General features: G+C 37.1%; 5 protein-coding genes across 7 annotated transcripts; 3 read left to right on the plus strand and 2 right to left on the minus strand.

The window, feature by feature from the left end:
- Positions 1-331: 331 nt before the first annotated feature.
- Positions 332-3209, plus strand: LOC125193980 (pterin-4-alpha-carbinolamine dehydratase 2, mitochondrial). 2 transcript variants are annotated; one of them, XM_048091957.1, is made up of 7 exons: positions 332-442; positions 543-589; positions 1036-1133; positions 1598-1683; positions 1749-1866; positions 2405-2473; positions 2979-3209. In XM_048091957.1, the coding sequence occupies exons 1-7, from the start codon at positions 398-400 to the stop codon at positions 3068-3070; spliced, it is 555 nt and encodes a 184-aa protein (XP_047947914.1). In that variant the 5' UTR covers positions 332-397; the 3' UTR covers positions 3071-3209. The 2 variants fall into 2 exon arrangements, with proteins under 2 accessions (XP_047947914.1, XP_047947913.1); XM_048091956.1 differs by having other exon boundaries at positions 339-442; positions 1749-1872.
- Positions 3210-3997: 788 nt separating this feature from the next.
- On the plus strand, positions 3998-6589 carry LOC125193981 (DNA-binding protein DDB_G0278111). Of its 2 annotated transcripts, none has more exons than XM_048091958.1 (7): positions 3998-4094; positions 5348-5413; positions 5500-5549; positions 5659-5723; positions 5949-6040; positions 6139-6210; positions 6296-6589. In XM_048091958.1, exons 1-7 carry the CDS (start codon positions 4092-4094, stop codon positions 6329-6331), a joined length of 384 nt encoding a protein of 127 aa, XP_047947915.1. In that variant the 5' UTR covers positions 3998-4091; the 3' UTR covers positions 6332-6589. The 2 variants fall into 2 exon arrangements, with proteins under 2 accessions (XP_047947915.1, XP_047947916.1); XM_048091959.1 differs by lacking the exon at positions 3998-4094 and adding an exon at positions 4931-5210.
- Positions 6590-11420: 4831 nt separating this feature from the next.
- LOC125193893 (protein REDUCED WALL ACETYLATION 3-like) lies at positions 11421-16767 on the plus strand. Its single transcript, XM_048091829.1, has 16 exons — positions 11421-11815; positions 12934-13025; positions 13154-13291; positions 13398-13454; positions 13526-13598; positions 13837-13995; positions 14190-14339; positions 14416-14671; positions 14829-14944; positions 15022-15108; positions 15197-15285; positions 15387-15449; positions 15548-15604; positions 15817-15913; positions 15979-16138; positions 16397-16767. Exons 1-15 carry the CDS (start codon positions 11780-11782, stop codon positions 16132-16134), a joined length of 1626 nt encoding a protein of 541 aa, XP_047947786.1. The 5' UTR covers positions 11421-11779; the 3' UTR covers positions 16135-16138; positions 16397-16767.
- Positions 16692-17727, minus strand: LOC125193894 (chlorophyll a-b binding protein of LHCII type 1-like). The gene is made up of 2 exons (XM_048091830.1): positions 17253-17727; positions 16692-17160 (listed from the first exon to the last, which is right to left on the minus strand). Exons 1-2 carry the CDS (start codon positions 17677-17679, stop codon positions 16784-16786), a joined length of 804 nt encoding a protein of 267 aa, XP_047947787.1. The 5' UTR covers positions 17680-17727; the 3' UTR covers positions 16692-16783.
- A 3340-nt stretch (positions 17728-21067) lies between these two features.
- On the minus strand, positions 21068-24757 carry LOC125193258 (LRR receptor-like serine/threonine-protein kinase FLS2). The gene is made up of 2 exons (XM_048091026.1): positions 21609-24757; positions 21068-21509 (listed from the first exon to the last, which is right to left on the minus strand). The coding sequence occupies exons 1-2, from the start codon at positions 24682-24684 to the stop codon at positions 21172-21174; spliced, it is 3414 nt and encodes a 1137-aa protein (XP_047946983.1). The 5' UTR covers positions 24685-24757; the 3' UTR covers positions 21068-21171.
- Between the last annotated feature and the right edge of the window lie 473 nt (positions 24758-25230).

The raw sequence follows: 25230 nt of genomic DNA on the forward strand, positions 1-25230 counted from the left end.
GGTCACATTCAAGATGTTCATATTTTTGTCTCAATTAAAATGTATACTTTCTACATTTGTAAAGATATTTCTCTTTTCTCTCATTAAAATATTTAATTACTCCTAGTTTTTTGTTTCTATTTACTTTATTTAACAATTTTTTTTATAATTATGTGACTCAAGAATGTAGATATATTGAGTAGGAAAAAAAGGAATAGTAACTATGTGTTATGAAAATAGCATTTTGGAATGCTACAAGTTTTAATACGCACGATCGGTTAAAAAGATAGAATAAAAAAGCCCAATTACGTCTGCTTTCAAGCGTTTACAATTGAGGCCCATTTACATGGTTCTGGCCCATTTGTAACCGTTTTCCTGTGAATGACACTTCTCTCTTTTCATTCACCGCTAGCTCCAAATGGCACTTTACCCTCGTCTCTGCGTTCTCTCCTCCAACGCCCGTGTATATCTCTCTCTCTCTTCTTTCTCTCTCTCTCTCACACACACACACACACACACCAACAGCGTCTTTGATATTGAGATTTCCCGGTGATTATGTTCAGGTTGTAGTGACGCCGCTCTTGCAGGGAGTCTGGACTGGTTATGGACGGTAACTTTCTTCTGCTCCGATTTCTCTATTTCGCCGTTTTTTAATCAATTTATTCGTTTTCACATGTTAGTTTCCAGTGATCTGATCCAATTTTCAATAAGTTCGTATATACGAGAACCAGCGGCATGGCGATAAAATTGTGAGAGAAAAATATAGAAATAGAATCAATCATCAATGTGTGCCTAATTAATTAATTATTTTTATTATATAAGTTACCCGTAGGCCGTAGGAATCGCCATTAGTGCCAGCTGCATGCTCGGATTTCTATTGTTGATGTGAACTTTCTTAGCTTCTGCAGCTCGATGCTGTGAAATTTAGGCAGAGTGTGAATTGTTTATGCGCTTAGAATCGAAATGTCGCTTGAGCGTTGGATTTCTGTATTTAGGTTTTTGTGAATATACGATTTCAATGAGTGCGAAATACTTTTTTTTTCCTACCTTGGGCAGCTCGAGTATTCGTGTTGCTGATAGACCTCAAGGCCATGAAGGACGCTTGTTGAATAATAGCAGTCTTAATGGAATTAGGACTTTTTGTACTAACCAAGGTTAGTGGTCGCACTGGAGCTGCTACTATTGATTATAGATGTTCAGTTTTTTGTAGCACGGGTGATATACGTTTGCTAATATGGAATGCTCTATTTGTTTATGGTAGGGGGTGCTTTTATAGTATTTTGATAATTCAAAGTGATGGGAGTGATGTTGAGAGGAAGGGGTTATGTGGAGGATATACAGTTAGAAGAAAAGAAATCCTAAGGGATCAGAGATGAATAAGATATTGTCGTATTGATCACTAACCTTTAGAATATTAGAAGGCACAGTTACCGAAACACCCTCTGACTTGACGACGATTATGGTTGATTTTGAGGTTACAGTTTCAAAACCGAGTTCTCTTTGGATATGATGCTGATGTTCTTGAATCTGGTGTCCTTCTGAAAGCGTTCTTAATTCTACTTGCGATTAATGTAATTGACAATATTCTCCTGGTAATGGTTTCTTCTTTTTGTGCCAGATTTGGCTAGTAAGAAGTGTGTGCCATGCAGCTCCAAAGATTTGAGGCCTATGACTGAGGAGACAGCCAACATTTTGCTCAAAAGGGTATGGATGTTTATATTATAAGCTTTGTTTTATTTGCGTATTTTAATTGGTAATTTATGGCTCAGGTTCCTGGATGGAATCTAGTGAAGGAAAATGATTCATGGAAGCTGCATCAGTCCTGGAAAGTTAAGACTTTCGCCAAAGGAATGGAATTTCTCCGGCTCGTTGCTGATGTTGCAGAAGGTGAAGGTATACTTCTTAAACTTGTCTAGATTATTTTGGGTGGTTTCCTATATTCTAAAGTTCCTTCCCTACAAGTGTAAATGGACTTGGGTTGGGATGCCATTTATCAACCTCTTAATATACTTGAAGTTTTATAGATGAACTTCCTTGTATTGAAGTCCATTTGTGCACTTTAAACCAATTTCGAGCGATCTTGTATTTTCAATATTTCCCCTCCTTTGTAACTTAAATTAAAAATAACCTTAACCGTAAAAAAATTGTTGTTTGGTTTTTGGTTATGAAGAGTAGCCTCACATTGTAAGGAAGAGTTCTTTCTTTTCACCATTGAGATACACGCCGCCTGAATATGCACTTCTGCCTGAAAATTATTGTTATGTAAGTAAGGAATATGCACTCCTATATGTTTCTGTTTGGATAAGGAAAGCGAGACAAATATGCAGCTAATATTAGCATAGAAGTTTGGTTGGCTAGGGATTGATTCAAATTATCATCTGATTAGTGTTCTATATCTTTCTCAACATGTCTTTATTTGATACAGGCCATCACCCAGATCTTCACCTTGTCGGATGGAACAACATAAAGATTGATATTTGGACCCATGCAGTGGGTAAGATCACCTCGAATAAACTTTGCTCTCCATTCTTTTTGGTTACCATTGCAACGAAAGAATGAACTCCTTAACGTTCATTCAACCTGAAAATATATATCTATGAATTATCTGTAATGATACCTATCAAAAACCATTAGCTGATTCCATTAAGCTTTATCTTTGTATTTTTGCTCCATCAATTACCATGTCGCATTTGAGAATTACAGCAGTTTGATGTTTATTCGTAGCAAAACTCATCTTCTTCTGTACCATGTAGCTTTTCTTTGAATATCTGGAATCTAAACACCATTGATCTCCTTAATAAAGCTTACATGGATTTATTCTAATTATGGTACAAACACAAATCTAATCAGCATTGATCTTCTCATTGAATAATGAGATGTTCCTTATTTGATCGGACTAGCATGACTATTTCATTTTTGCCCTTTAGTTTGTGTATTTCAGTGAAGTTGTTTCACGAACAAACGCCTCTTGATGCACTCGATCTTTTTTTACGGTGCAGGTGGACTGACTGAGAATGATTTCATACTTGCTGCAAAGATCAATGGACTTAATCTTCACAACCTTCTAAGGATAACACCAACAGACAAGTAACAGCCCGACATTGATAGACATGCGTTCTTTATGTTTTTATTTTGGTTTTTGTGTTCCTGCACCCGGTCAAAGGTATGTTTTTGAACGGATGGATTATGGACATGGTTTTATCCAATGTCTGAATATGGTTCTATTGCAACTCCTCTTTTATTTTATGCTAAACAAAAAGTTTGTGTGATTTAAAATTAAATGCAGAAATAAATTTAGCAATCAAATCAGAAGAAAAGGTGTAACAAAAATAAAAGGCCAGGAACTTATATAGTGCTGGTACTCATTATCATTCTACAATCATCTAAAGTTATCCCAAACTTATTTATCACAAAATCAAAACTTTTGACATTTATATTTGTATTTTCGGGTAGGTTTTCAGGTATTTATCTTGAAAATTAGGACGGTCAATGCCTAATAAGTGATATGTTTACTGGTATAAAATACACGATGGGGCATCAACCCTAATTAAATGAAATTATAATTAAAGATTTAATGAACTCTAATTATAAACGACACTATACAAAGGCCAAACTAGGACGTCGGACCGCTTGGATGGTGAGGTTTGCGGCATCCTCATGTTGCAAGGGGGAGTTCATGGACGACTGACCATAAAATAGTTTATTTCTATTTTGGATAATATTTTTCTCTCTAATGAGGTAGACATCATTCTCCATTAATAATTCGTCAATTACTTTTCTTTCAGTTCTCTCATACTTTACTAATTATACATTAATCGATCATCTGACCGTTCAGTTTAAGGATCGATGTTCTCATCCCACTCAACCACATCAATTGTGTCTATTTTAATACACTACGAATGTATTTATCTCATTTTGGAATCTTGTTGGTTGACCTAACTAAAAGATCCGACACCGATTTGATTCAGAAGATGGATAAAACCCGGCCCGGTAGCGTAATTCGGACGCAGATGTGGGCCCGCGAGAACAAATGCTCAAATATACTTTCTCAATATATTGATATATATTATCAGCGTTCACTCATTCACTGAATTCAATTTCGCGGAAACAAAATGGTGAGAAATTTTCCTATCTATACTCGATTTCTTCATCTACTTCTCGATCACTTCTATTTCATTGTTCCAAGTTTTTTTTTTAATTTCTATCTTAATTTGGGTCGAATTGATTAAGGTTACGCAGTTACTCTTTCTCTCTGCATTCCGATTCAGTTAGTTTAAGCTTGTGTAGCAGCTGATTCCAGTGTTTTTTCTCTAATTTTCTTCTTCTTACTGTTAATTTGTTTTCTTATCGCATGGATTTTGATATCAAATTTAATTCTGGAGTAGGATATGATTTGTTTATGAAATTAGGGTTTTTGAGTTCTTAGGTGAAGCTAGATTAGTTTATGTTGAGAAATTGGTAGATAAAAGATTCCTTTTTTTTATTGTGTGTGTAGACTTTATTCAACATCTGTAATTGTACAGCTTTGCTTCGAGGTTTGTAAAATTTGAGCTCAGAAAATGTGTAGCTTCTAATGCCTTTAGTCTCAGTGATGATAGGGTTGGGCCTTATAAGTGTGCTTAAAATGAAATTAAAAGATCAGAATTCGTAAACCAGTAAAAGTATTTCGTGTTTGTGATCCGTTCTTGTCGTCCTTTGTGACTGGGGTGTCATCCACTTGAATCTGGTGAATGCGGGATTGTGTGCTGAATTATAATGCCCGAATATAGCTGGTTTTCCTGATTATAGCTTAACTATGACAATTGATTATCTGTTTCGTTGCAAATATGGCATATGATGCCCTACTGTTGTTGCTTAGTGGAGAAAATTGTACTCAGCAGAGTTTATTTATATGTTTTCAAAATTGTTAGTTATGGTGTCTTTGGAATACAAAAGGAAGCAATCACATTGATGTAAGAAATATCTAGTGTTGTAGCTGATAAATCTTAGAAAATGTCTCAATTGGTGGTTTAATATCACATAAAGCAACCTATATGTAGATGGGTATTGGTATGTGGACTCAGCAATGGACCCAAAGAAACCAGAAGGAGAGATGATCGGTTGCAGAATGTGGAATAAGAATGGAGTTGTGGAAATGAAAGACATAGATGAGGTTGGCATTGAGTTAGTTTCTCTAGACGCGAATGACCACCACTTGGTCTAGTGCCGAGACTTAGTGGCACTATTGTTGAGTGAGTACTGAGTATGCAAATGTTACTTATCTTTTTCTTGAACATTATTTGCATTAGTTTATTTGTTGTAGTTTGTTTGTAATCAAGAGGTGATGTCCGAGTTTTTGGTTTTGTTTTAATGATTTAATTGTATCTAGGCTGACCCGGAATTGGAAGCGATCAGACAAAGGAGAATACAGGAGCTAATGGCTCAACGTGGCGGGGTAGTTACTCCATTTTGTTCTATTTTACTTTTCAAAGTTTTTTTGTGCTCTTTGCTTGTTGTAGTTACGTATTTACTTATATACAGGGTAGTCATCAAGGTCCTGAGCAACAGAAAGCCCAGGAGGAAGCTAAAAGGTGGACTATCTCTTTCTTTATCTAATTTAACTGTAGTTTTTACTTTGAGTGTCTTAGAAGTTTTTTTGCAAAGCTTTTACTGATTCACTTAATATATTTTTTTACCTAGTGAGGCGGAGGAACAAAGACAACTGATGCTGACACGGATTTTGACATCTGAAGCACGTGCAAGACGTAAGTGGAACCTTCTGAGCTTAATCCAATTTTGTAACTTCTCATAAACTTCTCCCACACAAACTTCTCCAAACATATAAAGATGGACAGCAATAAAAGTGTAGAAACTAGAAACCATAGGTGCAAAAATGTGATGTTTTATCTATCATAGCTTAGATGTCAGTATTTAGATTCTCGTAGTGCAACCACCCACGTGCCTTACTCATGATGCATCTATTTGTGCAGTTGCTCGAATTGCGCTGGTAAAACCCGAGAAGGCCAGGGGAGTTGAGGATGTTATACTGAGAGCTGCCCAAACAGGTCAGATTGTTGAGAAGGTATCTTTGCTTCACTATGCTATCAATTTCTCAGGTTTCATTGTGTAGCTTTCTAAACGTTCAAAATGATTGCAAACGATTTCTTGCTTTCAACATAGGTATCTGAAGAGAGACTCATATCGCTGCTCGAACAAATCAACAATCAAACATCTAAAGAAACCAAAGTCACAGTAAGTAGTAGTAGTAGTTGATATTCAGTTGGCTTGCACTATCATTAGTTTTCAGTCTGTTGATTTTTCTACTGCTGCTTCCCAGATTCGGAGGCGTACGAGTGTTCTCGAGGACGATTAGACTATATGGGTTTGAGGTTTGTTTGATTTTATACTAAGCATGAATTAAAAGGGCATATTGTAAAATCCATCCTATGTTGTGTGGTTGGTTGGAATTGTTTTGAGTGTGATCGTCCAAATTTTAGCCCCTATTTGCGACTTGAATTTTAATAACTTCTATTTTTTTACTGGATACGGATAGTTATTGTATCGTGCAAGCATTGCTTGCTTGAAACAAAAATCCCAGTCATCTTGATGTGAAGTAAGGTTATTTTCTTAACGATGCTAGATTCTCGCATACACTCACTTCAACCTCAAGGGAATATGTCTATATCTTTGTGTTCTCATCTGCATATGACACTGAATGAGTCCTCAATATGATTATATTGTTTGTTTTGGGTTAAGTCCTTATAATTTTATTTTTGGGTTATTTAACACAAGGCCTCATACTAATGGAGTTGAGAAAATGTTTATATGACCAAAATCCTAACAAACCTCCCAACCAAGACAACACAGGTGAAGACCCTTTAACTAGAGCCACATTGGTGACCCAAACCTCAACAAATTGCTCCTCAAACCAAATACCACATAGGAGACCAAGACCAAGACATAGGTCACCAAGGTCTTGACCACGGTTGCACATATAGATGACTAAGACTATAAGCAAAGGTCCTTGACCAAGTTCAAACATGTCTTGCATATCGGGAACTTTATGTGCAAACCAGTCGAATAAGCTCGGTCAGATACCAATGCAAGGGTTCGACAATGCACACTTGAACTTATTCATTCATATTGTCTGATTTGTGTTAAACTCTCATAATTTTGTTTTTGGGTCATTTCCCAACCTCATACTAAAAAATTAGAAAAACACCACTTGTATTTCTTGCTTGCAATTTAACTCTTTCACTAGTGAAATTAGGGAAAAACTTCTATCTTTTGCGTACAGCTTTACTTTTTCACTAATATAAAAAGAGTTTACACCCTGTAATTTACTTTATCATCTTTTAACTTTGTACTTTTCATGTACGGCGATTGAGATTACAATTTACTTACAATAAAATAAAAATGAAATTTTATTGAATACATGCATGTCGGTTATTAAAACTAGTGTATGTGTGTAGAACATAGAAATTAATTTTATATGCCTGCAGGAGCTTAGCGCAGTTGGTTCCGGAGGAGCAGATATTGCTACAAGAAATTAATTTTATATGCAGATCGGAATCCCAATGAGTAGATCTGAATCCCATTGGTTAATTAAGATCGAATTTTCCAAACCAATGTCTCGGATAATGTTTTCTATTATTCTATCCCATTCCATTTCTCAAATTTTTATTTAGTTTTTGTTTTTATTTTAACTTGATTAAATAAATTTAAAGATGACTCAGATTCTTTATCTTTCAATGACAAAAGGTCAAACAAAATCTTCACTAATCCATTTTATCTTACGGAGTCATAAAAAATGAAACCATTTTTCTCTTTCAATCATTGCTACGTAACTACGGAGTACTACAATTAATTAATTTATACATTGAGAACGAAATTAAGTGAATGCAGAAACAATTTTATAATCAAACAAAATACTTACACATTTTAACATCAATTTATTGAATGAAGAAACAATTTATTAATTTAAAATTTTAATTTATTGCAATGCAGAAAAAATTAAGTAACGTAGAAACAATTTTATAATAAAATATTCACCTAAACTAGTGAAGCCAAGGTTCGATATCACGAAATTCTTTACGTATTCACTTTGCAAACAAAACAACGTCTAAAACTAATCAAATGCGACATGTTGTTAATGTTAACTAGATTAGCGAATACATATTCAGAATCGATTGACCTAAGTCGTCGCCGTCCTACTTATTTTTCATGTGAAAATGATTTTTGTAGTCCTATTTTAGAACATGTGCGTGAACAATGGGTTTTTAATTTTTTGGTATTCTCGATTGGTATTGACCTAATTCATATCATCGTTATTAAACCAGCGTGCAATGCGGAAGTCATATGTGTGCAAATTTGAATCTGACGAATTTACCAATTTCTAACCATTCTAGATCTAGAAATCACAATTACAAAAAGATGATTTAGACACAGAAGATGCCCGAAAATCTAATACCCAAAGTGAAATAAATACTCACTCACTCTATCCCATAAAAATCAAAACTGTTTTCATTTTGGTATATCCTATAAAAATTGTGCATTTTTATTTTTGATTACTTCTTTCTATTTAATAAGGTGATAACTAATTTTTTCTTTCTATCTCTATTCTACTTTGCTAGTTACTCCCCCCGTCCCAGATAATTTGGGACACTTTGACCCGGCACGGGTTTTAAGAAATGTAATGGAAAGTGAGTTGAAAAAGTTGGTGAGATGTGGGTCCTACTTTTAAAGTATTAGTTTTATAATAAAATGTGAGTAGGAATGAGTTAGTGGAATATGAGGTCCATTATCAAAAATGGTAAAAGTGAAATGAGACAAATTATGTGGGACGACCCGAAATGGAATATTGGGTCGAATTATCTGGGACAGAGGGAGTATGCATTAACATTCGTGTCATCCTAAAAGTTTTTATTTCAACAAGCCCTATAACAAAATCGAAGAATAGAAAATTTCAAAACCTAATTTTTCTGATGACATCGTCTAGTGAAGGAATCGAAGAGAGAGACCCAATGCATTTTGAAGAAAAAAATTGCAAACTTAAATTGATGCAGAACACTCCCTGCTGTGGTGGGAGCACAGCAGGGGATCCATCTCCTAAATTGATAGAGGCGAAGTGAAACTGAATCATGTCAAACTCGGTGTATTTCGATTTTTAAGTTTATGGCCAACTAATGAATTGATCGTTGAAATAGAGTCCTAATTAATGTTTCTATTTTGAGATGCAAACGTTCTTAAATGACACATAATTTTAGAAATAGTTGTTAATTAGAATACATAGAGAGAAAAATATAGTTAAATATTTTAATAAAAAAAGAGGGAAGATAAATTTATTTTCAAATATAAAAGATTAATATTTCAAATGAAATAAATTAAAAAGAAAAAAAAATGAACATATCAAATGAGTACATATTTTAGCACCGATCATGCAAGTTGTTACCAATTAAATATACATGGAGTGCAAGATAGTGGAGTACAACGCCTAACCAGCCACAGCTAAAATTTTGACAAGAATCTATGTGGTATAAATTACTTGTTTGATTAAATTAATAATCACAATAATGAGTAGACTACCTATGGGCCTACGTACCTAACCTCGTTTGGGATGAAAATTTCATAGATCTTCGTTACGTAAGTGTTCCCTCCGTCCGAAAATCCATTTGCGAATAGTAGTTCCGATTTATTTTTATTGTAAATAGTAATAATAAGGTTTTATTTTATACTAATTAATTCTACTCATATTTCATTTAAAACTAATATTTTATCCATTCCATAGAAATATACCATATTTCCTTTTTCATCTGTCCCATAAAAATAGTCTATATCTATTTATAATAACCTATTTTCTCCTTTTCTTTTACTTTATCATTTATAGATCCCACCATCTACTACACAATTTCAACTACTTGTTCTCTTTTTCTCTTACTTTACCAATTATACATTAAAACTCGTGTTAATTCTAAATGACCTATTTCTATGGGACTGATAGAATATATACAAGTGAGACCTCTGTTTCACTAACTTTTTTCCATCTATTTTTCTTAATGGAGTATTTCTAAATCCGTACCGCCAAGAAATGAGACGTCTAATGACGGAAGGAGGAACTACCAATTAATTCACACATGACAAAGACCTACACACAATATAGATAAAATCAAACATGAAATTATAAATAACTAAGAAGTTGTTGATTGATAATAAAAAAATGGAATCGACCAAAAGTTTAAAAATCGAATTCATACCCAACCGTTATATGAATCGAGTTTAATCAAAACACACACTTTTGAGCTCTAGCTTCTAATTTCTTCTAAAGTTAATAAATTGTGATTTTGTTTCGAATTAAAATGATCATGGTAATGGGATATTCGACATTATCATGGTAACTACATACCAAATATTCAAAGAACACGTGATTTAATTTTATTATACAGTTATTTTAACGATAATTACATTATTTTATGCAAGATGGTGTTTTTGATTTAAAATCAAACAATACTAAACAACGAATAATTGAATTATACCAACATATATATTTATTTGTGATATACTATGGTTGTTATAAAGACAATACCTGATTATCCATTTGTCTTTAATTTGCGATTAAATTAGTTATTAAAGTATTGGTAGATATACCTAGAAGCAACATCATCTCCAAAGTCCAAACAAATGCCAAAAGTTTATGGTGTAGTATTACTTAAATTTCAAGACCTTAATAAATTAACAATAATCTTTTGGCAAATGATGTATGCAAATTACAAACTATTGTTTACTAATTTTATGATACTTGCGACTGAATTTTCATAAGCAAACTTAGGATTCAAGTGTCCCATTAATCTATAACGTAACTCTCTTAATCCGACAAGATTATATTGTAAGTATCATCATGAAATAAACATTATAGTCGTTACAAGATTTTATTTTTCCAATTATACCCACCTAACAAAGATTGTTGCTTCATTTCCACTCATTGTCAACTAATCATTAAATGATAATTAGCTTCAAAAGGAGAGTTCTTAAGTCCTTCCCTACCTATGACTACATTCATAACTTAAACACGGCAGTTTAGATTCATGTACATATTTATCATCAAACGTGTATATCTGTTATACCATAATCATGCTGCATCGTGACATTATATTTGGCCTAATTGTGCAATCAAGCTTAAACATTAAAGCATTGTTTTAATTAGACAAAATAGATTAATAAATTCCTATTATGAAAAAGTTACTCTTACTCATACTAAATCTTTATCATACAAAAATATCACTTTCAAAGTAGTATTTACTAAAAACAGATATCTTACTAATATACGTTTCAAATTTGTCACAACAAAATAAGAAAATTTCCCGAAAATCAGATTTTATCCATTTTAGAAGAATGTCTTATTCAAATAAGAATATGGTGAAGAAAATAATTGAAGAAGTAAAATAGAAAAAAATGCATAATCATAAACCAAACTGCAACCACCATCTGCTTACGGTTGATTAGTTTGAGAGAGAGAGAGAGAGAGACATTTCGACCGAAGAAGTCGCCATTATCAATTCTTCAAGCAAACGAAGACGTCAATTTCTACCTACTGACTCCTGCTTTTGTTTTCCTGCAATTTTCTAAATTCGTTTGCTTCAGATCTCTGCATTCCCTCTCCCAATTTCTAGGGCATCCTTTCATATATATCGGCGCATTGTCCACTGTGTATCACTGATTCAGCCCTGTGTGTGGATGCACCTCAGCTCCGTGCATTCACTTGATCGATGAGATTTCTGTAGATTGGGGATTTGGTGCTTGATCGTTTCAATTTTCGATTCCTGAAATGGCTGTAGATGCTGGCCCTGTGACGCCTGGACAGGTGCGATTTCGATATCATGACTTCATTTATGCTTCGATTTAGTTGATTTAGAGTTCCTGAGAGAGTTGAAGATTTACTTGATTTTGGATTTGGATGTTCAGAGAAGTTTTATTTAGTGAGGTTCAAGATATTCCCTGCATGCTGTCTTAGCTGTAATGGTGACTCGGTTTTCTAGTTTGAAGCCTTGATTTGCCATTTTTTAAATTTAGCAGTTTAGTACTTGATAGCTTGGGTTTAACAGCGCCATTGACTTGAGTCTAGGTTTTAGGAGTTCTTTTATGCTGAATGATGTAAATCTACTTTGATTTTCTCTGCTTCGATTTATTCGAGTTTTTTGGCCTCTGAAGCTTTAGTTGACTCCTAGGTTGGTTTCATTTATTGAATGCAAAAATGGGGTAAAAGATTGATATGAGTATTAGCGATGGTGCTTGTCTGCTGTTATGCGTTTGTTTTCTGGATGAGCTTGTACATTCGCTGGGGACGATTCAACTTGTTTTGGGATGGTTTGAGGTATTCTATGATCTGGTTGATGTAATGATATAACTAGGATGAAAGAAAGTAGATCTTGTCTGATGCAAGTGTAATGTGAGAAATTTGATGACCTTTTTCACAAAATTTGAAAAGAGTATGAGGCAACGAAATTATTTCATCTAGCTTTATACTAGTTCATTTTTTCAGATAGTAATATGATTTGGTGGATTTCTACAATCTTGATTAGAAAAAAGGTTTCTAATATAAGCTTAATAATGCACTACATCAAAAGGTAGCAATAATTAAATTTAATGGCCCTGTTGCAGAGGAACTCTTATCTTTGAATATAAAATAAAGACTATATAAAGTGATTTTGCATTACAATTGAGGATGCTCTATTTCATAGGTTGTGCAACGATTTTTTGCCTCGTAAAGATGAGTCATTGGAAAATTGGAAATGTTATGCAACCTAAGCTTAATTAACAGTTTTTTTGGGACATGCCTAATGAGATCCTTTTTCATTCATAAACCGAAGTGATATCATTGGTGGGCTAGTTAGTCTGATCCATTGTTAGCTAGTATATTTGAGGATTGCCACTCCCTTTAACTATTCTTTTCGTTTGAAATCTTTACTTGTGATTTTCTAGGTGTCGTTTCTGCTTGGTGTAATCCCAATTTATATCTCATGGATCTATTCTGAGTGGTTGGAGCATAAGAAATCATCTTCTCCTTCTAAAGTGTAAGCTCCCTAATACTTCTCTTGTCAATACACTTAGGACCAACAGGGTGGTAGTAACCATTATTATCATCATATCTTCTTCTGTTAATCATCTTCTATGATGTATGACTTGCTTTTATGTCCAAAAGTCATTCAGATAATAACCTGGCTGAACTGGAAAGTGAAGCTATCAAAGAAGATGAGCGAGCACTATTAATGGAAGGCGGTCTCACTAAATCGGTGTCTACAAAAGTTTCTAGTCCATCCATTAAGACTAACATAATTAGGTATGTTTTCCTTGTGACTAGATGAGTAAACATAATTAGGTGACTTATTGAAATGTACATAATTTAATTGATGGATTCAGTCTTACCAGCTGTGTGTGATCTACAGGTTTCTAACCATGGACGATGCATTTTTACTTGAAAATCGGCTACTTTTAAGAGCAATGTGAGTTTTGTATGATGATTATTTTTTGATCTTGTGTTGTTTCATTTGTTAATGAAAAATAACTCATGCAGGGCTGAATTTGGGGGAATTTTGTTCTACTTTTATATATGCGATCGGACAGATATATTTTCAGATTCTACCAAGGTGCCATTATCATTCTCTGTTATTATTGTTGATATATGTCAGAAATAGCTGATAGCAGTTATGCATACCTGTTCAAAGTTAAAGTTAGAAAATAGTAAACCTTACAAATATCTCATTCATATCTCCTGATACAATATAAAGATTAAAGACTGCAACGAGTATAACTTATTTTCTGTATGTTTTGCTATAATGTGAATAGAATGTTTCATGATTTTCTCATTTTTCTTTTGTTGGACAGAACTACAACCGCGATCTGTTTATTTTTCTGTATATCCTTCTCATCATAACTTCGGCAATGACTTCTCTTAAGAAGCACCATGATAAATCAGCTTTTTCTGGAAAAGCAATTCTATACCTTAATCGCCATCAGACTGAGGAGTGGAAAGGATGGATGCAGGCAAGTATTCTTTTTGTTTAATTTAGTGCTATACTCATGAGTAGGTTGTATAAGAAATAAAAATAGTCTTGTAGGTGCCCCATGACTTTTAGGTCTGACTTTCTCTTAGTTGATACTGGATGAATCTAACACTTATCAGATGCCAATCTCTTTCTGCTGGCTATGTGTCTGACAATGTACTATGTTTATTATAGGTGCTGTTTTTGATGTATCATTACTTTGCCGCAGCAGAGATATACAATGCAATTCGCATTTTTATTGCTGCATATGTTTGGATGACTGGCTTCGGAAACTTCTCTTATTATTATATTCGCAAAGATTTTAGTGTTGCTCGATTTGCTCAGGTGATGTTGCAATCTGTCATTGGTCTTTTGTTGTTTTTCTAACAATTGGTCTAATTTGACTGGGTTCTTAATGCAGATGATGTGGAGGCTCAACTTTTTTGTGGCATTTGCATGTATTGTTCTTAATAATGACTACATGCTGTACTATATCTGCCCAATGCATACCCTTTTCACTCTAATGGTGTACGGGGCTCTTGGTATTGGCCACAAGTATAATGAAATAAGATCAGTTATGGCTTTGAAGCTTTTGGTGTGCTTTCTGGTAGTTATCTTTGTATGGGAAGTTCCTGGAGTTTTTGAAGTTCTATGGAGTCCTTTCACCTTTCTTTTAGGTTTGTGATCCAGTTATTTTATGTTCCTTGAAAACCAATCTCATTCTGTCTTCTTTTAAGTGATATTCACATCTTCCTCTAAAGCTATTCAATGCCAGTTAGCTGTATTTGTTAACTGTGACAGTGCAATGATACCTTATTGTCATGTTGCTGACAGGATACAGTGATCCAGCAAAACCAGAACTTCCACGACTTCATGAGTGGCATTTTAGATCTGGACTTGATCGCTATATTTGGATCATCGGAATGATTTATGCCTATTTTCACCCAAATGTAATGCTCTATAATTGCAATTTTTGCTAATGTTCTATTTGCACGAATTAGGAACTAAGACCTTTTTGTCATTACAGGTTGAAAGGTTGATGGAGAAATTGGAGGAATCCGAGACCAAGAGGAGACGTACCATCAAGGGATCCATTATTACTGTTGCCTTAGTAGTAAGTCAATTTATTGATTCATGGTGTGTGGCATTTGATAATCTTCTTCAAGTTTTCTCATAACTAAAAGGCAAACATTGGGTTGTAGGTTGGCTACCTATGGTACGAATACATTTACAAGCTGGACAAAATTGCATATAACAAGCTGCATCCTTACACATCATGGATCCCCATAACGTATGTACCAAAGCATTGTTTCAATCTAACTAATGGCAGTTCTTGTAAATTTTGTTAGAGAAGAAAGATCTATTCTCATTTGCTTCAATCCATTTTTACAGTGTCTACATTTGTTTGCGGAATATCAGCCAGAACCTTCGGAACTTTTCCTTGACACTTTTTGCGTAAGTCATATTAAGATTTTCTTTAGATCTCGACAGTCAACAGATGTTGGCATATCACGTTACTTTTGCTGGATTAATATTTGATGCTTTCTTTCCAGGTGGCTTGGAAAAATTACTTTGGAGACCTATATTTCCCAGTTCCATATCTGGCTGAGGTGTGTGCTTATTTTTGTATTTAAATGCCATTTACATGGTGATACTCGAACACTTACCTTCAAATATACCCGTATATCTTGACAAATTGATAGTTCTTTATAAAATTCTGCTTGACTATGTTTGAGCAGTTTCGATGATATAGGAACTCAACGTGGCCAAACATAATGCGATTTACTACGGCTCACATGTTTCTCTTGATGTACTATAACAGATCTAATACGCCCAATGGACAGCCTAAATGGTTGCTATCCTTCATTCCAGATTATCCCATGCTTAACTTCATGCTGACAACTGCCATTTATATCTTGGTTAGTGACTTCGCCTAGCTTCGTGTTGAATCGATGTACTGCTACTAATCCAATTGGTGCTGCAGGTATCTTGCCGGATTTTTGAGCTCACCAATACACTCAAGTCAGCTTTTATACCCACAAGAGATGATAAGAAGCTGTTGCACAACTTTTTTGCTGCGGCTGTCATCTCCGTGTGTTTGTATTCCATTTCGTTCGTCCTGGTTCAGATTCCTCATTAATCAAGTAAGTTCTGTATCTGATTACTATAACATTAATGTTAGCTACTGATTGGCAAAAATGGACCTACTCTTTTTTCATTCCTGGCTGAGATTCGAAAAGCTCCAACCTATTAATTGGAATTCATGATCTGCGCTCGATGTTTTTGCACTATCCTGAAAGAAAGGGACTGACTGTTAGATACTAATATTATTTTTTAGACATTTCACATCTTTTGCTATTACTGTGTGATCTTTGATTTGAATATTGACTTGTTTGGTGCAGATTTGTGCATAAACAAGCTAAAGAAGGCGTGTTCAAGGCTCCGCCCAAAGGGAAATCTGGGACCTATAATTTCTTCTCTTGGGATTGGTTTGATGATTGCGATCGTTCATTCCCAGCAATTTTGAGAGATGTCGCTGCATTGCTGTTCTTGTCTCTAATTGAAGAAAGATAAAAATTTCTCTAAGTGTATTTTGTTACACGCACAACACACACATATATTCTTATTCTTTGATTTCTGTTATGCAAAAAAAGTGTTTATAGGGATTCAAACTGATGGCCTTAATGAATCCACATCTTAGAGCAAGAATAGTTCGCATTTTCATTTCATTAAATTGAGTAATTAATACATGTGAAGATTTTGTGCTGCGCTATTTCTCGCGAATTGCTTTATTTTCCGGGGACAAAGTTTGTAGCATAAGACCAAGCATTGTTGTTAACGGGGTCAGCCAGGTGGTCGGCGAGGTTCTCCAACGGCCCTTTTCCGGTGACGATTGCCTGAACAAAGAAACCGAACATTGAAAACATGGCGAGTCTACCGTTCTTGAGCTCCTTCACCTTTAGCTCAGCAAATGCTTCTGGGTCATCTGCTAGGCCCAACGGGTCGAAGCTTCCACCTGGGTACAATGGGTCCACCACTTCGCCGAGGGGCCCACCGGCAATTCTGTAGCCCTCAACTGCTCCCATGAGTAGCACTTGAGTAGCCCAGATGGCCAAGATGCTCTGAGCATGGACCAAATTTGGGTTGCCCAAATAATCAAGTCCGCCTATCCAATATAGTAGTATTAGTTATAATGAGAATGTGTTTGATCGAATAGTTTGATATCTATAATGAAATAAAATTAAATGGAAAGTATACCCTCGCTGAAGATTTGAGCGCCGGCCTTGAACCAGACTGCCTCTCCGAACTTGACGCCGTTGCGGGCCAAGAGCTCGGGGAAGACGCAGCCGAGGGCACCAAGCATGGCCCACCGGCTGTGGATGACCTCAAGCTCGCGGTTCTTGGCGAAAGTCTCGGGGTCAGCCGAAAGTCCGGCGGTATCCCAGCCGTAGTCGCCGGGGAATTCTCCGGTGAGATAGCTGGGGGCTTCGCCGGAGAATGGGCCTAAGTACTTAACACGGTCGGGGCCATACCAAGGGCTGCCGGAGGAGACAGCAGGCTTCTTGGTGGTGGTCTTCCTCATCGAGACTCTTCCGTTACCGGCTGTCTCTGAGGCGGCCGGAGAGAGCTTCACTGCCTGACCGGCGAAAGAAGAGGAAGAAAGAGCCATTGAAGTGGAAGCCATTGTATTGATTTGTAATTTGTATAGAGAGTTGGGATTGAGGATGGGAGAAATGTAGGTTAGTTGGTAGTTATATATAGAGGTAGTGACTAGTGATGTTGGTGATGATAGGGATATTCATATGAGAATATGTCTCTCTCTTTTGATTGGATGTGAAGATTTTATGTTGAGTTGGCATATTCTTAACCATCTACTTTTGAAATTTGACAAACACCCCAATTTCCCATCATGAAATCTATCCTTGATAGTAGTTTGGATGTTGTCATATTAGAGTTGAATCATCCAACGCCACACATCAATTTTTGAGGTAACGTTTCAAATATTTATTTTAATTAGTAATAAAATTTAACAGTGACAATAAAATAAAAATATAGTATTCTTTTGCAAAAATACTCTCGTAGTATTTTAATTTAGTAATAATAGTTATTTAAAGTTTTGAAATTTGAATTTGAAATATTTTTACAATAAGGGGTGAGCATTCAAATTCAACCCAAAATCGAACAAAAAAAATCTGAGAATTTCATAAAATGAAATCTAAACCAAATTATTCAAAAAATACTGAATTTTGAATTATTAAAACCAACCAAATTGAAATTTTTAAATTGCATGAAAATATTCAAAAACAAAAATATTAAAATCATTTTTATAGAAATATTGTAATACCAATTAATAGGAAAATAATCCGTATAACTAATATTAAGTGTATAACTAGAGAACAAATGTCAGTTTTTAGATCAAAACGATCTAGTTTATTACTATGTGAGTGTTTTAGTTCACACTATGAATTTGAAAGCAAATAGTGAACTAAAACACCATTATAGTGAAGTATTTACTCCGTGAAGTATGTAGTTAACTGTAATAGCGTTTTGGTTCATTCCTTCTTATAGTGAGCTAAATCACCCTTATAGTGAACCAAATCGCTCTTATAGTGAACTAAATTCGCGTTCTCTAGTTATGCATTTAAGTAGCAGTTTCCCTAGATCACTACTCCCAATTAACATATCTAAATAATTACTACAACCTTCATAAAATCTAAATTTAAACTCATATTTCCTTCGTCCCTGAAAATTTGTCATTCATTTTTATTTTTATCTATCTCCAAAAATTTGTCTAACTCTATTTTTACATTTTTCTAGTAGTGCCACATTTTATTAGTATAACACTAATACTAATACTAAAATATGTGACCTCTTTTTCATTAACTTTTTCAAGTCATTTTTTATTATATAAATTTTAAAATTCGTTTTAAATTAAATTGTGACAAATTATTAGAGATGAATGTTATTCTTCAACCTCAATAATATAATTAATCTATGTATCTATAAAACAATCATTCAACAGAATTGAACTTCTTTTATTTTTAGATAATAATAATAATAAATAAATAATTAATTAAAAAATCAATATTGAAAATCTAATTACGTCCACCGATGGCAGGAACGTGAAACCAGCTCTTTCCCTCTCAAATTAGGGATTTCAAATTGTTGCTGCGCTCCGTAAATCAATCAAATCAGCTTTGCAATCGTTGAATTTGGTTACCCGCGGATTCATTTCACTCTGCTTCAACACACTGATTCATCTTCATCATTCTTCCTTGCTCCTTCATTATACTTTTTCTCAAAAATCAGTTGTAAAACGGAGAGGAGGATAACAAAAAACTATATGAAACGAGAATCTGGAAGAAAAGAATTGAAAATTGGAAACCGACATTTTTTGATGTTAAAATTTTTGCAGAAACGGATTCAAGTTATCCAAACCAATTAAAATATCCCTTTGAAAACTCTGTAAATAAGGAAATTTTATAGTTAAACTGTGTTTGAGAATTAAATGGATAAAGTATCTAGAACTCAACTTTCCATATATATAAACTCAAGAGATTAATTAACTAACAAGCTACATAAATAAGGAAAGAAAATCAGATATTACTACATTTGCATTATATATTTCGATCAACATCATCTCATTTATATAAGCAAACATTCATCTCAAGAGCAAATTTAGGTTTATTACTAGTAATATGGCGTGCATTAATGGCTTCAACCCCTTCATCGTCTCAAAATTTCATCATCCAATCCCTTCAATTCCATTGATCGCAATTCCGATTCGACCTGCGTATCCGTTGATTAAAGAGTACGATACATGCCCCGAAAGTTTGAACGGCTTTAAATATAAGGTGACGGGGCAGATTGTTCTCAACGACGGGGAGGAGATGATTTCGCTCGCTGATCTCTGCGACGCGCTACACGCCATCTGGCAGCCGTCTCTCACTTGGCGGATTATCCCCGTGGGCGGCCAAGGCTACTGCTACTCCCTGCAATTTTCGAGCTATAAAGACTTAATGAAGGTAGCCATGAGCGGACCCAATAAATTATTTTTTTCTTTTTTTTCTTTTGATTGTATTCAAATTTAGCGTAAATTATAGCGTAAAAGTCTACAAATTATCTAAATTACTCAAATATATACTTTAAAACAAAATTTAGAAATCTCAGACCCTATCGATAAATATTTATGCGTCCGCCACTGTCCGCCACTGAAGGTAGCTTCTGCACCCGCGTACGCTCTGCGATGCGGCCGGATTAGGATCGTGCACGATCAACCCATGGTTGTCAACAGCACGGGCCCCACGGCCACTTTGGTTCGTTGGCGTCGCCCTCCGCCCTCGTGGCTCAAGGTCAACACTGACGGGTCATCATTTGGATCGTCATCGTCGTGTGGGGGTGTTTTTCGAGACCACGGAGGGAAGGCCATAGGCTGCTTCTCCAAGAACCTTGGAGAGGGGACTGCATTCGTGGCGGAACTCGCTGCGTGCATCAATGCGATCGGTATAGCGAGTGATAGAGGGTGGAAGAAATTGTGGCTGGAATCCGACTGCACGCGACTCGTTGATTTACTATATTCTCGATCTATGGACGTGCCTAAGAAGTATGAGGGGGCGTGGATGCGAGCGTTGGATCGTTTGCAACGCATGGAGTTTCGTGTTACACACATCTATCGGGAAGGGAATAGAGTTGCCGACGCGCTTGCAAGTCCGAACGTCCAGACGGAGCTCGTATCGGAGTTACTGTATCAAGACACAATTGGTTGTGTCAATCTTAGATTGCGGTAGTTAGTTTCAAAATCAACTCCAACTCCAACATTTGTCGGGGTTCTTGATAATCAATCATATATAGAAATTTTTTCACAATCGATATCACTACTAAACTTTCTTCTTGAATGTTAATATTGTGGCGTTTCTACAATTCTACTATAATTATTTACGTATGGCAAACATTTCTAGTTGAAATAATAATAATAATAATAATAATAATAATAATAATAATAATAATAATAATAATAATCCAGTAATATAATTGGACAAAATTCTAAGTTGATTATGAAACTAAGTTTAATATACTATGAAATTGAATATGTTTAACAATTAACACCTTCTCTTACGTACATAAGCATGTGCTATGCTAAAAAACATGATCCAACAAAAATCTGCCAGCCTTGTAGCTAAGCCATGACACGAATCTTAGAGAGTGAAGCCAGCACTTGATCCATATTAGGCCGATTTTGGGGGTCCGGGGCAGTGCAGGAGAGGGCGAGACGGAGGAGTGCTTCCAACGCCTCGTGATTCTTGTCCGTGAGCTGAGGATGCGTGATCTGATCTAAGCCGTTGATTCCGAGCTCAAGTGCTTGATGAACTAGCTCTGATAGTGTGATTGCTGATCCTGATCCATCCTCTTGTAACATGAGGCCTGTTGGCCTCTTGTTGGTGATCATCTCCATCATCATAATCCCGTAGCTGAAAACATCTACTTTCGTCGTAACATTCCTCATGTATGCCACCTCTGATGCAAAATTAAACACGCAACTTTTTTTCAATTTTCAATTTTCAATTTTTCATCATCAACAATTACGAGTGAAGGTTGTTGTGATTATGAATTTACCTGGAGCCAAGTAGCCAATGGTGCCTTGAAAGGAAAAGGAAGCTGAGAGGTGGGCCCCCTCCCCGAGCATCCTAGCCGTGCCAAAATCGCTGACACGAGCCCTCATCCCTCCATCGAGAAGCACATTCGAAGGCTTCAAGTCACAATGCACGATTGGGAAATCATACCCTGAATGCAAATACACCAATCCCTCGCATACAGATACCAACGCCTCCACGCGCTCGCCTAAGCTCCAAGCACGTTGATGATTGCCGTGAATCATCTCCTCCAAGCTCCCATTCTCCATGAACTCGAGCACTAACGCCTTCATCTTGCCACTCTCCCACGCGTACCCAAGAACCTTCACAAGGTTCTTGTGCCGTAGTTGGCCTAATATGTTTGCTTCTCTGTAGAAGCATTTGTCGGATTCCTCTGCAAATTGCTCCAAATTCAGCCTTTTCACTGCTATTACCTTCCCATCTTGTAATCTGCCTTTGTAGACGCTGCTCAAATGAGTCGATCCGATCATGTTTTCGCTGCTGAACGAATCTGTAGCTATTTCCAGCTCTTTCGCTTCGAATCTCTTGAGACTCACTGCTGAAGCGATGGAGGGTTTGGGAGGGAGAGACTGTTTCTTCGTCTTCCTTTTCAAGGCGTAGAGCGTTGAGAGGAGAAGGATGAGTGTTGCAAAGGCCGAGGCTGAGGCCAGAGCTATCATTACCACTCTCTGTTTCTTCTTTTTCTTGCTTTTCTTGTTTGTACATTGTGGAAGAGGAGTTGTCCCGCAGAGAGATGGATTCCCTTCCAGATTGGCTATGCTTGTGAGGTTGGGAACGCGGCCTTCGAGTAGATTGAAGGAGAGATCGAGGTGTTTCAAGGTTGAGATATTGGAATATGATTGTGGGATTTCCCCTGTGAGCTTGTTATGTGAGAGATCAAGTGATGAGAGATGCTTTAAACTCCCAAGATTTTGAGGTAGATTGCCTTGTAACTGGTTTCTTGAGAGGTTTAGCCTCTCTAGCTGAGGGAGCATTGCGTCGTCTGCAATTTGGCCGGAGAGGTTGTTGCTTGAGAGGTCAAGTGTGATCAAGTTCTGGCAGCCTTTGATCGAGCGAGGGATGGCGTTTGAGAGTGCGTTGTTGGAGATGTCGATGGATTGGACCATTTGCAGGAGGCCTATCTCATCTGGGATTGCTCCTGTCAGGGAGTTGTGTGAGAGGTTGAGGTTGAGTTGTAGATTCTTGATTCCGGCAATGACCGGGCCCGGGATTGGGCCCGTGAGACGGTTGTCTGACAAGTCAAGATTCGTCAGACGGATCAGCAGGCCGAGGCTCGGGTGGATGGTGCCATTGAGGTTGTTGCCACTGAGGTCTAAGTTGGATAGATAGTTGATTTTGGAGAGAGAAGGTGGGATTGAGCCTATGAGTTGATTTCTCTGCAGTTGGAGATCAGTGAGGTGTTTGAGGAGAGAGATTTCTTGGGGGATTATTCCTTGGAGTTGGTTTTCATTCAATGCGAGGCCTTGAAGAAATGAGAGTCTAGAAAGTTCTGTTGGGATTAGGCCAGAGATTCTGTTTCTTGGAAGGTCTAAGTAAATGAGTGAGCTTAAATTGCCAATCTCTCTTGGGATTGGGCCGAAAATTCCCGAATCGATTGCTCTGAATGTATGGAGCCTTGAGAGCGATCCGATCCGGGGACTGATCGTCGTATTGAAGGCGTTTCGGCTCCAATCAAGCACCTCCAGCTTCGAGCAGTTGAAGAGGTCGCTGGGGATGTCTCCGGTGAGGGCATTGGAGCTCAAGGAGAGGAAGGTCAAGTTAGTTAGGCGCCCAAGCCCAAGTGGAACCCGCCCCGTGATCTGGTTTTTGGCCAATGAGATGGTGAGGAGGCGGGTACAGTTGGTGATGGAGGCGGGGATCGGGCCCTCTAGACCGTTGTTATTGGCCGTGAGGTTCATAAGGTTGTGGAGCAACCCGATCTCACGGGGGATGGGCCCCGTTAGCGAGTTGAAGCCAAGGGAGATGTAGGACAGGTTGCTCAGACGGGTTATGTTGGGAGGGACTACACCGCTCAAGTTGTTGGAGTGGAGCGTCAGCGTCTCTAGGGATGCTAGGGAGGCGATCTCCGGTGAAATCGGGCCAGAGAGCTCATTTTGGGAGAGGCCTAAGTGGATGAGTGACTTTAGTTGGTATAATGTGATCGGAATTGTCGATCTCAGCTTGTTTTCGTATAGGCGGAGGACTTGTAGGAGGGCTAGGCGCCCGAGCTCGGGTGGGATGGGGCCGGTGAGGTTGTTCGTGTAGAGGTTGAGGATGGCGAGCTTCGTGCATTGGCCGAGTTGGGGTGGGATCTCGTCGGAGAAGAGGTTTATATGGAGTTGGAGAATTTGTAAATTGAGCATAGATCCTATTTCTCGAGGGATTTTGCCGGTTAGGATGTTTTCACTGAGGTCAAAAACTTGCATTTGTGTCAATTCTCCTATGGAATTAGGTATTGAGCCCTCTAACTTGTTTTTATAAGCTAGAAACGTTTCTAAGTTAACAAGGTTGCCAATTTGTGGTGGGATTTTTCCTGTGAGGTTGTTGGTGTTTAGGCCTAGTGCTAGTAGCTCACTGCAGTTGCATAGGGCATCGGGGATGCTCCCGTTGAGGGCATTATTCCCGAGGTCCAGCAGCTGCAGGTTTCTTAAGCCTCCAAGCTCCGATGGGATGGGGCCCGAGACAGAGTTATGGTAGAGGATTAGCTGAGTGAGGTTCGCGCACGAGGCTAGTTGGGCGGGGATGGGGCCGGTGAACAAGTTTAGGGTTAAATCAAGTACCTCAAGACTCGAGAGATTCCCGAGAGACGGGGAGATCCGGCCTTGCAACTGCTTGTCCACCATGGAGATGGAGACGACATTGCCCGTGGAGGGGTTGCACGCCACTCCGGTCCAGTTGCAATAGTGGAGGGCGGTCTCATCCCAGTCAACGAGGGCACTCGTCGGGTCATCGGTGATCGAGTTCTTGAAGGCTTTCAAGGCTTGGAGTTCGGAGCTTTGGTGTAGTGAGAGAGCTCCGAGGAGGAAAGATGAGAGTAGAATGATCAGTTGAAAGAACATGTTTTCTTGGTTTCTTTAATCTTTATGGGATTCAAGGTATTTAAAGATATGATTTGGTAATATTGGACTTGGGTGTTGACTGTGGGAGTCAACGGTGGATTAGTTAGGTGTGCATTTTTCTGAGTTTGAGAATGAGTGAAACCAAACATGTAGGAGTATATATATTCTAGGACATGTATATGGTACTCCTACTTAGTACTACTATCGTTTACTGTGATTAAACAAAGTGTCGGTAGTGCTGGCAATAATGTGAACAGAATTTGGTATGGAAATTGTAAACAAAAAAAAATGCAGCAATGTGTACAGTACAGTAGCCGCATTTGTATCAAGTTAGGCAAGTTGATAGATAGTGGTAAATATGATGAGCTGGCCAAGTTGTAAGAGATTCTCATGCATGTATATAGATGTAGATATACATGGATTTTGGAAATCAAAATATGTTTTTGTAATTTGTCTGTCATTTTGCTTTGGCATTACTATATACATGTTACATCCTGTGCTAAACTATGAAAGCTGAATAGAAGTATGAGAATATGATGATTCGAA

Source organism: Salvia hispanica, chromosome 6 (genome assembly GCF_023119035.1).
Source record: "Salvia hispanica cultivar TCC Black 2014 chromosome 6, UniMelb_Shisp_WGS_1.0, whole genome shotgun sequence".
Taxonomy (NCBI): Eukaryota; Viridiplantae; Streptophyta; class Magnoliopsida; order Lamiales; family Lamiaceae; genus Salvia; species Salvia hispanica.

What these genes read in the sequence shown, in the direction of transcription:
- LOC125193980 (XM_048091956.1), top strand. Translation starts at nt 398, where the DNA reads ATGGCACTTTACCCTCGTCTCTGCGTTCTCTCCTCCAACGCCCGT. An exon ending in GTCTGGACTGGTTATGGACG is followed by an intron (nt 590 to 1,035) that starts GTAACTTTCTTC and finishes TACCTTGGGCAG; the next exon opens with CTCGAGTATTCGTGTTGCTG. An exon ending in GACTTTTTGTACTAACCAAG is followed by an intron (nt 1,134 to 1,597) that starts GTTAGTGGTCGC and finishes TTTTTGTGCCAG; the next exon opens with ATTTGGCTAGTAAGAAGTGT.
- LOC125193981 (XM_048091958.1), top strand. An exon ending in TAATGGCTCAACGTGGCGGG is followed by an intron (nt 5,414 to 5,499) that starts GTAGTTACTCCA and finishes ACTTATATACAG; the next exon opens with GGTAGTCATCAAGGTCCTGA. An exon ending in GCCCAGGAGGAAGCTAAAAG is followed by an intron (nt 5,550 to 5,658) that starts GTGGACTATCTC and finishes TTTTTTACCTAG; the next exon opens with TGAGGCGGAGGAACAAAGAC.
- LOC125193893 (XM_048091829.1), top strand. Translation starts at nt 11,780, where the DNA reads ATGGCTGTAGATGCTGGCCCTGTGACGCCTGGACAG. An exon ending in GTGTTGCTCGATTTGCTCAG is followed by an intron (nt 14,340 to 14,415) that starts GTGATGTTGCAA and finishes TTCTTAATGCAG; the next exon opens with ATGATGTGGAGGCTCAACTT. An exon ending in TCCTTTCACCTTTCTTTTAG is followed by an intron (nt 14,672 to 14,828) that starts GTTTGTGATCCA and finishes TGTTGCTGACAG; the next exon opens with GATACAGTGATCCAGCAAAA.
- LOC125193894 (XM_048091830.1), bottom strand. Translation starts at nt 17,679, where the DNA reads ATGGCTTCCACTTCAATGGCTCTTTCTTCCTCTTCTTTCGCCGGTCAG. An exon ending in CGCTCAAATCTTCAGCGAGG is followed by an intron (nt 17,161 to 17,252) that starts GTATACTTTCCA and finishes TATATTGGATAG; the next exon opens with GCGGACTTGATTATTTGGGC.
- LOC125193258 (XM_048091026.1), bottom strand. Translation starts at nt 24,684, where the DNA reads ATGTTCTTTCAACTGATCATTCTACTCTCATCTTTCCTCCTCGGAGCT. An exon ending in CATTGGCTACTTGGCTCCAG is followed by an intron (nt 21,510 to 21,608) that starts GTAAATTCATAA and finishes ATTTTGCATCAG; the next exon opens with AGGTGGCATACATGAGGAAT.